Here is a 14,859-nt window from a genome sequence, read left to right as displayed (position 1 = left end):
GTAGGAACGCTGCGTTACTGCGTTACTAAAACCCTGATTTTTTTGCGAGAATGTCTCATGACAGTGATGTAAGCGAGTGAGCTGTTAGTGACAACAGCTGTGTGCAGATCAACAATGCATCACATATCGATTGTGGGAGAGAGTATGAGCGTGCAGCGTTTAAAGCGTGGAAGTACTGACCTTACTTTGAGTTTGATTCCATAAAAAGTGACAAAAACATTAGCGTCCATCGTGCGTGGGAAGAAAACTTCTTTTTACAGCGAAAAAAACCCTAAACAAGCACCAAGTGCGCAATGATGTAATGGGAAATTCACAGAGAAACTCGCGGATTCTTCAACTGACCGCGGCACACCTGCACCAGGGTAAACCTCCGCCTACCCTGCTCCTGCTTTACAGGTGAAAATAGAGCAAAAGGACCGCTAGTCTTTGACTTTATTTATTTTCTGGGCCCTATTTCAGGAAGCCGGTTTAGAAAACTCAGAGTGAAAAACGATACTCAGGGTTGAGTAACCCCGAACTGTCCAACTCGGAATATTCGGTTTCAGAAAGGCTGATAACAATTAGTTCAATCAACGCGGAGTTGCGTCAACCGCAAGTTAAGTGCGCGCACGAGGATACATAAAGCCCTGATTAGTGGAGCACAGATTAAGCGAGTCACCATGGAGACGGAGGGAAAGAAGGCGCGGTCAATGTATTTTACAGCGCTTGAGGCCGAAATTCTGATGGCAGCATATGCCGATAACATGCAAATTTTGCGGGAAAAAGGTAACACAGCCTCAGCTGCAAAAGAAAGGGAGCATGCATGGCAAAACATAGCCGACAGAGTCAATGCGTGAGTGTTAATTTAAACATTGATCTAGGGATTTCCACCCATTTAACACGTTATTTATTATATTTTATTTCATTTTTTATTTTATACATTTTATTTTGTGACGTGATGTGAGCGCAGGTGCAACCCAACAGGCCCCAAACGTGCCTGGCAGCAAGTAAAAATGAAATATAAAAATATAGTCCAAACAGGTATTGTATTATGAGCCATAGTGCTTGGTCTGTTTGTCCTATGTAAATCAATTGCGGTTAGAGGCTACATTAATTTTCTTTCTGTGAGCACTTATTGAAATTATCTGAGCACATTACAAGTACATATTTGCTTACTCTGTATGCTCAAATGTGACCCGTTATAGCCAACAGAAAAAAAGCGGAGGCCCGAAAAACAGGTGGGGTCCTCCACCACCACCACTCACAGAGGCTGAGCAGTTGGCTTCCACATTTGTGATAATGTTGGCAGCATCACATATGATCTTCACAGTGCAGAGAACACAAATTAGCATCCATTACTATAATGAAATAATTTGTTAGTTTGAAATGCTACAGGGAACTATGTACCTGTGCATTAATGCTGTGGAAAGACTTCCTGTTCACATAGTCTCCTTCATTTACTGAAGGAGCAATGATTGGAATGTGAGTGCCATCTATACAGCCAATCACGCCTGGGAACCGTGAAAATAAATGTAACATTTAAGTAGTAGTTCAAGTATCACCACATCATGAATTAAGTTTTGTTCATCCTGCTACCTGCAATTTTGTGGAATCCCTCTTTGATGAATCTTGTGGGTCTATGACCGGGGAACACCACAAACCAGTGCAGGAGACGTTTCAGTGCAACTGTAACATTCCTGACTGCCCGACAGACGGTAGCCTTGGAAACGTGCTCAGCGTCACCAATATTATACAGAAAGCTCCCGTTTGCAAAAAACCGAAGTGCAATACAAATAATATGTACAGAACTGAGAGAATGTCCGCGATGTGTCACATGAGCAATATTAGGCCTGAGGATGTTATTCAAATAAATTATAGATTGTGCTGAAAAACGGTAACGTTCACACAGAAAATCATCAGGAAATGATAAAATGTCCAAACGCGCTCTAATCACTCTCTCCCGGCGGAGAGCTCTGCGGAGAATTTGGGCTTCAACATCTACTGGCTCTTCAAGGAAGGGGCACGCCATGTCTGACACTTCCTACAGTCAGGTTTCCGACAAAGAGGCGGAGAAAGTCAGGGTTAGTTGAAGTAAACCTGCTAGGGGGCAGGTTAGCTTCACGGAGTGTGTCGTCATAGTAACTCACTCAGAATTAATCTAAACTCGCTTTGTGAAACCGAAAACCCGGAGTTTTCGTTAACTCAGGGTATACTTACTCAGAGTTTGCACTAAACCGGCTTTCTGAAATAGGGCCCTGCTGTGTTTTACTTGCATCTATTTGAAAGAGTGAGTGTAAACACAAAAAATATTTTATTTTATGTGCTGGAATGTGCAGAAAATAGGTTTAAATGTTAAACTAATTTATTCAAGTCAGAGAATGGTGCATATAATTAAATTTTTGCTTCATGAATAAAGTTAAAAGATTAAAACTGATAAAACAAGTTAAAAAAAGAGACTTTTCCATTTGATTACATTTTGTATGACGGATTATGCAGAAAAAGTAGAATTGGGCTGAAAGATCTATCGCTTTATCACTTCTTCAGGTTGTAAATCTTGTTTTTAAAAAGTAACTAAGTAATTCATTACTTTTGAAAATAAGTAATCAGTAAAGTAACGGGATTACTTTTTTGTGGAAGTAATCAGTAATTAGTTACTGATTACTTTTTTCAAGTAACTTGACCAACACTGGTCAGGAGTTTGGCTAGCAAACCAACATGAGTAATGTAAATTTGGCTAACAGCAAACCTAGCTTGATAATAAAGACTTTATATTGTATAAATTAATAAAGAAAATACTTGAATTGGTTACCATTTCAAGAGGTTTAGGTTATTGTAAGCCTTTTGGTTGTCAAACATTTGCAGAATTGGGGAAATTTCCTGGTTTCCCGAGCAGGAAGTACCTCACACACACTCGCCCTGCTAACTTTCCAATTACGGTCAGTTTGCACCTTCTGTACCAGCCGAGGATGTGATCGTCTTTTCATTTGGCTTCTTTTACTCTTGTCTTAATGGTATATAAAGTGTACACTAGTTTGCATAAAAACAAAGCTTTCACACAGAAACATCCAAAAGTTCAAAGTTTTTTTTATCATTGCAGTGCATTCCAGCTTTGGCAAACACCTGTGTTATCTCTCTGCTAGACGCTCATAAACATGCTAATGCACAATGAAAGCGAGAGAGAGAGAGAGGAGAGCGAAGGGGCCAAAGTAGCAAAGACAGACAACGAAAGATTCACATCCAGCAGGCTAGATGTCATATGGCAAAGCTCAATATTGGTTAATAAATGAAGGGGGACAGGATACAGAGACAAGGAGGAGAAGTAAAAGTAATAAATTACTTTTATCTCCTTAATGAGACAACATTAATTTTGGTCTCAAGGTCTGGCAGAAAAGTGAGTTGATTTATCATCTGTCTTTAACGCTGTGGGAATTAGTCTAATTACCAGAGCTATGGAGAGCTGATTTTCACTTCACAGTAAGCCCATTGTGCACCACAACCATTTATCACAGCAGCAGTCTGGTCGTTGTACTCCAGGCCTGGTGGGAAAGGTGGTGTTGGTCAACAGCGTCCCTGAAACCTTTGTGTGTCACAACATGCCTGAAGAGAGGGCAGATCCAGGAATGTGCACACACAATCAAAGTAAACTGGATTAGGATTAATCACAGTGCCTAGGTATTGTATCAATGACAGCGAATCAAAGAAAATATATCTTTCAATGTCCGTTACATTGCTTTGTTGATGTTTTTCCATGTTCTGTGTTGTTCTGACGAACTATAGAAGCGCCTGAACTTTCTGCTCTATCAGCAGCAGGAAAGATCTTATCAATACCTCAAACCGCCAAGAATCACTGACCCAGTGGAGGTGAAAAACATAATGACTGGTCCAGCATGCAGATAGAACAAGAGCACACCTGACTTAGTTTAAGGACAGGGTGAGCTGTGTCAGAGCTGTGGTAATGATTGAAAAATATGCCTGTAATTGCTGATAAGCTCTTTAATGTTTCAGTAAACTCCTGTTAGCCGCTAGGTTTACTGACGCATAACTCGTCGATAAACTCTGGCTTTGTAGTCAAGGGCTCGCGGCTCCTTTGAACCAATTGTCCTCTCACAGAGAGAAGGGTGTGCACTGCTTTTGGAGAGTTTCACTAAAGGTTCAAGGGGGCATGTGTATGTGAGGACATGTGTCACAAGGAAAGAAGGGAAAGGAAGTAATGATAGTTTAGATCTGAAAACATTTATTATTAAGCCTTCCACCACATTAAAATAAGACACTTTCAGCTACACCTGCTGTCAGATATTTCACCTGCAAACTGCAGCCTGGAGTAATGTTTGCTCTTACTGACTCATTTTTAACAACAGTGTAATTAAGCTATCATGCTATTCCCATTGTCCTGCATTTTACCTAGTTTTGACCTCTGAGAGGTTTGCCCATAACTAATCACAAGACAGATCGCATTACTATATCTGCTGTTTATAGTTTCAAAGTAAACAAAGAAGAAGAAGTCATCAGCTTTACAAGAAGCCATGTGACTATATTCAGCACTGTAAGCTAGATGGTAAAATCTGCAACCAAGAATTTGTGCTTGAAATCAGTGCTCGAAATTGCAAGAAAGAGCTACATTTCAAACTCTACAAACCTCAGTTAGCAAAGTTGCACATGAACAAACCACATGACTTCTGGAACAATGTCCTTTGGACAGACAAGAACAAAATGAAGATGTTAGGCTATTATTCAAAGTAGTATATTTGGTGAACACAAATTACCTCATACAACCGTCTAACACGGAGGTGGAGGGATGACGATTGGGGCTTATTTTGAAGCCATGAGCCACAGCAGCAAATCTACAACAGATTGCCCAAAAAAGAAAAGAATCAAAGTTTTGTAATGGCCTGGTCAAAGTCCGGGCCAAAGACCTCGACCTGATTGAAACCCTGTGGCGGGACCTTAAGAGGGCTGCGTATGAACAAATGCCTGGAAACCTCAATGAATCACTAGAGTTTCTTTTGATTTATTCTACTATTAAATTCATGAGCATCTTGCAAAAATAAAAAATAAAAATCATAGCATTCTCTCCAACAACATTCAAATTTATATCATCAAACAGGCACTTAAGAAATTGCTGAGCTAACCTCAACAGCTTCTTCTTCTAAACTATTAAAGCTCTTTAGACCCCATCTCAATTACACCAGCTCCACCTGTTCTGTCTGTAGACATTTATATTAATCAGTCTTCTCTTCATTAATAAGATTTGTATTATAAGTTCTTAAAGCTTCTGATCCAGCTGTTATATTCAATTATTAACTTATTTAGGATTAGCAGGACTTATGTACATATAGCAGCAAAATTTCATCTTTTAGGAGGAAAAGACCATCCATCGTCAGAAGAATGCACCAGACACTGGAAGCAGGCGCTGATTTAATTTAATTCGTGGACCTCTGTTGGCAGACTCAAGTGACAGGTTTAGCGGTGGCCTGGCTATTTAAATACTTTCAAATAATAAAGGCAAAAGAAAAGAGGGGAGAGGTTGCGAGAAACAGGCAGAAGGTAGCACTGATTACCCAGGAGCAAATTACCTCTATATCAGCCCCGGAGACAGACACCAATCTGCCTGATAGAGAGAGAGAGAGCTGAGGATGAGAGACACCGCAGTAACACGGTAAAGGAGAAAGAGAGAGTGAGAAATGGGCGGACTAGCAATTTCCTGGAGGTCAACTGCACCGCACATACACACGTGTGCGCACAATTTTACAGATTTAAGAAGGGGGTGTCCTCAAACAGGTGGCGTTTTTGTTCACATCAGCAGAACGAAGCACACAAAGGCCCACGTGTGCTTTTATGTGGAAAATGTAATATTGTGACATGAGGAAAAGATGACTATTTGTTAGTGAAGGTGTTAGAGCCTAAAACATATTCTTGGGAACACATAAAACAAATAAATATAAATATTAGATTGTTAGTATTACACAAGCCACAACTGCACAGGAAAAAATCACATTATTTATAGTTATTGTTGGGTTGGATAGAGATCTGTAATGTCGCATTATCAAAAGATGGAGTTTTCCTTCTGGTGCAGCAACATGCAGATTCCACTTATTATTCTGTGACTTATAATTTTTGATAAACTGTACCATGTCTGAGAGACGAAGAGAGACGGGTGTACGCCGCCTTTCTCCAGTCTTAAAACTGCATTAGTTCACATTAAGCAGAGGGCCAATTAACTTATAGCCTCTTCTGCCAAGTCATTACACTTTTATACGGTTTGTGTGCAATTCCTGATCGTAAACTTTAATAGCATCGGTATGGCCTTGGTATAGGAATGAAACAAACCATTAATACTAATGATTTAAATACCGTACACAACGTCTCTAACGTCACACCAATCAGAGGTAACCAATAACATTAGTGTGGAAAACAGGCCAGTATTTGGCTCTAAGGTGTGGAGGATATTAGCAGCACTAATAATTAGTCTGGACAATGAAAGCAGCGTATAATTCTTTGTTTATGGCAGCCAGGTAGCCGCAATCTGTGGAGAGTACGATGAGCTGGCAGTAAGATAGATACTGAAAATACAATTGCCCAATCTTCTAATGTACTTCGGTGCTTTGATGCAGTTGAAGGTGTTTGCAGGCGGGACAAGGGTTGGACATTACCTCACTCTGAATGCTTTCTGGGGGGAGAAACGAGCGAGTAATTAGCTGATTAGAGGCCCGTCAGAGCAGCTCGAGCTCCAGCCAATCCCCAGCTGGCAGAGGCCTCCAGGGGTGGAGAAGGACGGCTGATGTAGAGGGAAACATACCTCTGTGGGTTAGTTTTCCAAGAGACTCGATGGTGCGGACTGACATAAAGGCGCAATTTAAAGAAACCGGTGCACGCGCGCACACGCGGGTGTCAGTTAGAGTGGCATTTAGCTGAAACAAGTACAACGAGGGAAAAACCTGCCAATGTGTTTTTTAAACGAATATACAGGTTTCGGGTTATTTTTCTTTATAAAAGGGGGAAAGGAGAGCTTATGATTTTGTGACTGAAGAGCACGGCACAGGTGCGCACCTGGAGAGAGCTCGACTTGTTTTTTCTAAAGACTCCTCAGTCCCGCTCTCTCTCGCTCTCTCTCTGCTGCTGCTGAAGCCATCATGGAGAAATCGAAAAACTTTCGAATCGACGCTCTTCTCGCCGATGAGACCAATCGGTGTGGTCGAGACCTCTCACCCGGTCTGAGCAGTGACAGCCCGGCCGGCAGCCCGGTCTCATGCCGCCGTGGGGACACTCCGTCCCCGCGAGGAGCGCACCTTCAGACCGGAATAATCCCCAAGCAGAGTGTCCTCAATCTGCCCCATCCGGGGCTTGCATCGCTGCCTCAGGGAGCGATTCCCGGCATGTATCCTGCACCCATGTACCCACTGTCGGCGTTGGGTGGACAACACCCTGCGTTCGCCTACACTGGCTTCACGCACCTATCGCAGACCTACCCAGAGCACCTGAAGGTGGCTACCATGGCTGGATCTCTGCCCCTGGAGCACTGGATCCGCGCTGGGCTCATGGTGCCACGACTGCCGGATTACAGCTGTAAGTGTGATGACATTAGATAAGCAGAGGTCCAGAATAATCTAACTTTAAAATAAATAAATATATAAATAAAAATAAATTAATTTCACAGGAGAATTTATCTGTTAATTTATTTTATTTTCAGACAGCTGTGTGTTACACTAAAAGAGAAAGAGTTTAGGCGGAACTGGTCAAGTTAATCTTATTATTATTATTATTATTATTATTATTATTATTATTATTATTATTATTATTATTATTATTATTATTATTATGCTTAATTAATAACTAAATAGTTGTCATTTCGGGGTTTTTATGTTTGCTTATTTTTTCATGATATCAAGCACACAGCACAGATTTATTGTTTAAATCACAAACCGGACTAACGATTCTGACATAGATTTTTTTTCTATTCTCCAAAGTTTTATTACATTTAAAAACCTTAATATTTATGTTAATGTTTATTTATTATTCATAAATACATTTCACTGGCAGCGTAATTTAAAGCTTTCGGTTAGCTTTGCTTTGTGCGCCTTCTGTTGTTTTTGTTGTTGTTGTTGTTGTTTTTTTATCTAAGTCCTGTATGTCGCGTTAATGGCAGTCATACATCGTCCCTCACAGTACAGTGGCACCTGTTTTACTGCGTCTCTGTCATATTTTAATTTTGCCCCATTTATTTCTCTATAAACGCCAGCCCGATGAAAACTGTCTTTGTGTGACGAAGAAACTATAAACAAACACCTAAAACGTTCTGTAGTTCATCAATAAAATCCCAAAAGCCTTCATTGAATTTTCATTAAGTTAATGGCATGCCTGTGTTTTTATGGCCCCTGCGCCCGCTTCTGCCGTGTCCCCCCCGTCAACAATAAACTGGAGTAAAGCTATTATAGTTAATGATGGCCGGAGAGTGCCGGCATATGCGCGTCTGTTCCCACCCACAACATTACCATGAACTTCTGATGTCCTTGATGTTACAGTATATAAATAAGAGTGGTGGCAGCCAGTGAGCAAATATTCCTGGATAGAGCCTTAAATGAATCCAAATAATTAGGAAATAACTTTATAATATTAATATTAATATGCACATATTCATCCTGTTTTTAGGTGATTTGGGTTTTTAAAATATACACTTATAGTCATCTTGCATGGGACCACACACAAACTGATAACTTTGCTGTTCCTCTTCCAGCGGGTGCTCAGTCAGGCCTGTTGGGGAAATGCAGGAGGCCCCGCACCGCCTTCACCAGCCAGCAACTCCTGGAGCTGGAGAACCAGTTCAAGCTTAACAAATACCTGTCCAGGCCCAAGCGCTTCGAGGTGGCCACTTCACTCATGCTGACCGAAACACAGGTGAGCCAGACCAGAGACTGCAGAGCTCCTCTTTACATCTCCAGATCACGGCGCTCAACAGATGCCAGCACACTGTATGTGTGTAGTTGCAGTTATAACATTTATATCTATTTTTTATTTTCTTAATAAGAATAACTCGGTAGAGTTAAAGGAGTGTGAAACCCATCACCTAATAACACTAAATGAGCCACAATATCAAAATAGGGAGAAAATAAAAAGAAAACAACCAATCAACAGATTTCATCTTCCTTTTTCTTTTTTATTGTAGCCTTAAATAAGACCAAACCATTTTTATACCATGAAAACAGCCAGCAGCACTCTATTAGATCAGCTTTAAATGTTACACTTTACTAAAGTATCTTCATTCTTGTTGCAGTTAGCTGATCAGCAAACTGCTTCTCATGTCCACAGATGTTGTGTTGTCAATCATCTGTGGCAGTTTTCAGTGTTCATTGTTTACCTATCTTCATATATTCATGTGTGTAAGACTCACATGTCTTATGTTTCTGTTAATATTTATTTGTCGCTGATTGTTTCAGTGTTATGAATGCTAATACCTCTGGTAGGAGGAGGAGGGATAAAAAATTTGTGATAATAAAGAGTGATGTCGTTAATGATGACCACAGCATGAACCCCAAAATAACACTTTTTATCCTCCCCAACACTGACATGCAATATGAAACATATCACCTTAAAAATGAAGGTAAAATAGAATAAACAATTTATAAAGCAGCTTTTATCTAACAAAGAAAAAAGAAATAGGAAAGAGAGAGCTTCTGGAGCTGTGACTAAATTTGTCTTTGTTTCTGTTCAGACAAACCCCAGGTTGCGTTTCTTCTTTTAAACATGCGTTCTTCTTCTACTATGATCACTTCGCAGGTGAAGATCTGGTTCCAAAATCGGAGGATGAAGTGGAAGCGCAGTCGGAAGGCAAAGGAGCAGGCCACTGCCTCCACCCAGTCTGAGGCAGAGAGACTACGCAGCTCGGGAAAGACAGGCTCCGACAAATCCAGTGAGAGCAGACGAGCTTTGAACCCGGACGACCGAAGGATAGCTCTCGAATTGGAGGATGGAGAAGAGGAAGAAGATGGAGAGGATGAGGAGGAAGAAGTAGCGGAGGCACCCCAGCGTGGCTTTCCTCTTTCTGCGGGTAACCTAGTTGGGATCCAGCAAACCACGGACTTCTTGCAGCGTAACAATGAAGCTGGCTACAGCTCCCACAGCCCTTTCTCTGATGATGAGCTGGATGGGGTGGAAGTGGGTGGGGGTGACAGGAAAATTGGGGCAGGACTGTGAATACACACCCAGAAAAAGGTTTTAAAAACACATGAGAATTACCTGAGTGTTTCAGCAAAGTCACAACAGGAAAGTCTGTGTTTGTGAGAGAGGACAAACCTAAAGATCTTCACCTCGTATGCTCTGAGAAGGTTTTTCCAATCAAGACATTTGTTGGACTCATTCACACAATCACACATAAACAAATGCAGGATTATGACGCGTGTATAGTGCTTAAACTATTTGTGAATAGAATTATCACTAAGTAATTTACATTGCTGCAGCATGCTGGAAAAAACTGCTTCTTTCTTTCCCTAATTTTGCTCTTTTTTAATGCGCCAGTGGTCCTCTGTGGCAAACTTGTTTCCTCCATCCACTCACAGCCTGAGCTCCACTCAGTGAACACATTTTTTAGGAATTAAATGTTAAGAGGAGTGAACTACAACACATTCAAACAGTTTGATGAGGTTCAGGAGGCGCACGAGCCGTGTGACCATTGATAGAACGGACAAAGGCTCAGAAACAGCTGCAGTTCCAGATGTTTTTGCTCCCAGACTTTGCACAACATCCCATGTAGCGCATTTCCATTTGTGCATTTAATGTGAATATTCAGATTTTTTTTTCAATAATATTTATGACTTGGTTGTCGTCACTTACATGTAAATAAATGAACTTAATTTATTTGAATGATTGAAGGATGAATCGTACGTGTATTTATCTCAAACTTGTGTGGTGTAAATGTGAAATAAAGAAAATGGCAACAAAAGAAGTGAATTATTTCCATTTGATGTGATAGAAATGTATATATATATATATATATATGGACAAATACATTTGATTTCAATTGTTTTTTAAAATACATAAAAGAACTCACACAGGGATGGTGCTGAGCGTTGAAGGAGCTGCTTACCTGCTGCCTCGTGATTAAATTACCAGCTGAAGTCTACAAAGCAACGTCTGCTAACAGCTGCTGTGGATGGATAAGATATACTTCTATTTATTCTATTATTTAATTCAATTTCAATTTTTGTCACAGGGCTAATACACAGAGAGAGAGACAACCTGTTGTGCTCACATTCACACCTAAGACCTATTGATAATCAGTCTAACAAGCAAGTCTCTAGACTGTGGGAAGAAGCTGGAGTACCCAGAGAGAGACTATGGAATTCTTTCTGAAAAATCAGGGAATCATTTGCACAACTAAAATTAATCCAGAAAGCAAGAAGAATGTAATTATGATGTGTTTTTCAGTCTGGACCAAAGTGCTGGATAACCACTCTGAGAGTTGTTGTGCAAAAGAAAGGAAAAAAACACAAACAGCTTTATCTCACTCCCGTGAAAATGCTCCTTGGCTACAAAAGCAATTCACTGTTCATGTTTGCGTCTTTTTCAGTTCCCACCCATTAGCTCACATCCCTGCTGCCTCTGGTAGTAAACCAAAGCACAAGTACGCCTCATTTCACAGTTTTAATTTACTGCAGAGGCTCTCAGATATTAATTACTTGGTGAGGTTTACTGATGGCCAAATAATTAAGCTAATGAATAGGAAGTAAAGCAATCAAAAGCCTGATGGGGAGCGGTCACATAGGCCCATTTTAATTTCCAAGAGCAACGGCATGATGAGTTTGTGCAACCGCAAGAGGCTTTTTATTGGACCCCTATGTAAGGGCTGTGATTAAGGAGCAGACTGGAGGACATGCAGTGTGGTGAAACTTAACCCTCTCTCAGACCACGGTCACATATTTATATAGTGATTAAATGCATTCTTAACTGGTGGCAGTGATTTAGCAGTGCTTTTAGCACCCTTATGAGGCTCTTGGCTGTTCTGTCTTATATATATAAGAAACTTAAGAGACCCTTAAGAGCATCACTTGTTAAAAAATATACTTTTAATATGAAAATCATGTATATGTTTGCGTAGGATAAATAACAGAATAATTACAGCTGACATCAAGTACAAAGAATCACCTTGACATCAAACTTTATCGAAACAAATCTGATAACATATTCATAAAACTGTGTTATGAGACCTCTGCTGAAATATTCCAGTGCAAATACATAAGCACTGGGAATATTTCCCAGTGCTTATGTATACATAAGCATTCATGCCATTTGTGCAAGTTTTATTTTAAGTGACAGTAAAGGATCAATTTCATGAAAAAAAAAAAAAAAAAGACCTCCAGAGCTTCTGAGGTGAGGCTGTGGTAAACTATGAGGACCTTCTTAGTGGCAATACAGCGGAAATCTCTGCTCAGAGAGACCTCACAGAAGATCAAAGGTTTTATAACGAAAGGGATCAAATAAAGAAAGGTGGAAGCACACAAGGATACGAGTTTTAACACGTGGTCAGGGCTTTAACAAATCTGGTTAAGATCGAAATGATGATTAACCTGAAGCAGCATCAAATCCGCTTTTTTATTTATTTATTTAGCCAGTGTTTAACTCCAAAGAAGTTTTCGTTTAACTTTGACTTGATTTAATAGGAGTGAACGTAACACGCCTGCAGAGTGAGCCTCTATCAAACCGCAGCTTTTAATTTGGCTGATGAAAAATCTCACGAATCAATAGGAGCTCATTTAGTTGTGTGACTTGTCAGCTCTATGACGAATGCCATTTGGCCCATTTTATGACAGAGGGCCCTCTGACACAGGACGCACACACACAAAATCACAGCTAATTGATAAGGCAGCGGAGGAATATATGGAGGTCATTGATTCTGTTTCTCCTCTAATTTAATCTGAATACACTGTGCGTGTTGATTAAAAAATTTCCCCCCTCGCGTAAATTACACTCACCGCTGATAACGCTGTCACTTTCCGGCAACAAAAAGTGCTGACGGGCTCCTGCCTCTCTCTGTTTTTCCCCAATAATGCGCAGAGAGCCCGCGTCTTTCTATAAAAATCTTTCACTGTCTATTGAATCACTCAAGTCAGCCCGTGAGACGTCAAGAACGGTTTACCAGAAACCCCCATTTTCATGGTTAGACAAATAAATTGGCCTCCTTCTTCTTTTTTTTTTTCTTTTTTTTGCTTTGTCGGATTATAAATCAGCGTGTCCTTAAAATATTTACACCCTGTAGTTTAATCAATCAGCAAAATGCCGGACTCATTACGTAAATATGAACAGATTGTGCGATCTTTTAACGTAATCACACGTACCGCCGCAGGTTTCCCTGGGCCCTGTCCTGTCACTTAACTAATGGACAAGTAAGGCTGCAGTGAGCGACGGGGTCCCATAAATCCACATCTGTCCGACTTAAAACGCTGTTCTAAAGCACGAAAAAGGGCACTTTTTTTCTTTTTTCTTTGCCAGTAAAGTTTATTGAAGAGGCGTTTTAGGGGTGAATGTATTCATGGGCGTCATTTATTATTGCAGGAAAAGTAGGGTGAATTAAGGCTGATTGGGACAGTTTTTTTGAATTTCCGTCCCGTGTAAATGTTCGTGTCATAAATTTACTGAATAAATAAATAAATAAAAATCATGATGGATTTCTGCAACAATGGAGAGGCCGTCCATCTGTGTGAGGAGGAATGAAGGTTATCTCACTTTTCAAGGAGACGTAAACTGACACCAGGCCTGTTTTCTCTTTAAGTGTTTGGATCTTCTGGATGATTGTGACAACCTTTATCATTAGTGAGGAAAAGTTTTTTTCTTTTGTTTTTTAATTATAATACAATCTAATTTTTCGGGCATATTAATTTGCTTTCCTGCTCATCATAATTTTTCCGATTAACTTTATTAAATTATAAAGCCACACTCTCACAACACAGTGACAGCTGGATGCTCTGATGTCAAAGCTTCCAGTCATGCCAATCCAGAAAAGGGCCGTGCAGAGGTCCAGTCTGAACTGTAGAAGCATGGGTTATGATAACATGGCTGTGGTTAAGGTCAGCAATGTCTTGCTTGAAAAATTCAGCTGATTCAGGAATATTTTCTGCATACAAGTGAAGTAAGGCCTGTTCCACTCTGGTGTAGACAGGAAACAAAATGTAGGTGGAGTGAGCTTGCAGAGCTGACACGGTTAATATTGTCACTGGTGTGACCATCATGGACAGGATTAGAAATGAGTCTATCACAGGGACAGTCGTAGAAATAGAGGCAAGGCTGGGATAGTTCAGACATGTTCAAGGATTAGTGAAAAAATTGGACAAAGGATGTTGGAGATGGCGCTGCCAGGCAGGAGGAAAAGACGAAGACCACAGTTTGCCATGCAGTTCATGGGTGTAATGACACCCGCTTCAGATGTTATCAGTCCATAAAATGGGCGTTATTAGCAGAAATCAGCCCCATATTTATGGGCCAATAGGGGGCCATCTCCACCTGCTAGTTTGTTCCGAATGTTGTTATCATCCATTCAGATGGAGCATCGCTAACAGAAGCATGGGAAGACTCCACATCTACTCTCGCTGGAATCCAAGGAGGACACTCGGAGGGGTGGTGTGACAGAGGAGGATGCTGGGACAAGGTTAGATGGAGGGGATGATGATCTGCTGCCGTGACCTCTAAGGATTGTATCTGCATGAAGAGCATATGCAGAATATATGCGTCTTTTATATTTTTGTTCACTGATAAAGCAATTTAGTTTTTTCCCAATACTAGAAACATCACATTAACACATATTTACTGGTTTTGTTGCAGTAGAACATCACACTCATGTTTCTATCAGTGTTTTGTGGAATATATAAACTACAACAACTTAACTTAAACTGAATC

General features: G+C 40.5%; 1 protein-coding gene across 1 annotated transcript; it reads left to right on the top strand.

Moving 5' to 3' along the window:
- Positions 1 to 6,806: 6,806 nt before the first annotated feature.
- mnx2b (motor neuron and pancreas homeobox 2b) lies at positions 6,807 to 10,909 on the top strand. The gene is made up of 3 exons (XM_085411550.1): positions 6,807 to 7,542; positions 8,711 to 8,871; positions 9,751 to 10,909. Exons 1-3 carry the CDS (start codon positions 7,110 to 7,112, stop codon positions 10,165 to 10,167), a joined length of 1,011 nt encoding a protein of 336 aa, XP_085267676.1. The 5' UTR covers positions 6,807 to 7,109; the 3' UTR covers positions 10,168 to 10,909.
- Positions 10,910 to 14,859: the final 3,950 nt, after the last annotated feature.

Source organism: Rhamphochromis longiceps, linkage group LG1 (genome assembly GCF_057381845.1).
Source record: "Rhamphochromis longiceps isolate RC_006_pf linkage group LG1, R_longiceps_female_GT1.1, whole genome shotgun sequence".
Taxonomy (NCBI): domain Eukaryota; kingdom Metazoa; phylum Chordata; class Actinopteri; order Cichliformes; family Cichlidae; genus Rhamphochromis; species Rhamphochromis longiceps.
The sequence above is the reverse complement of the archived record's forward strand: the minus strand, read 5'-3'. Positions and strand labels throughout refer to the sequence as shown.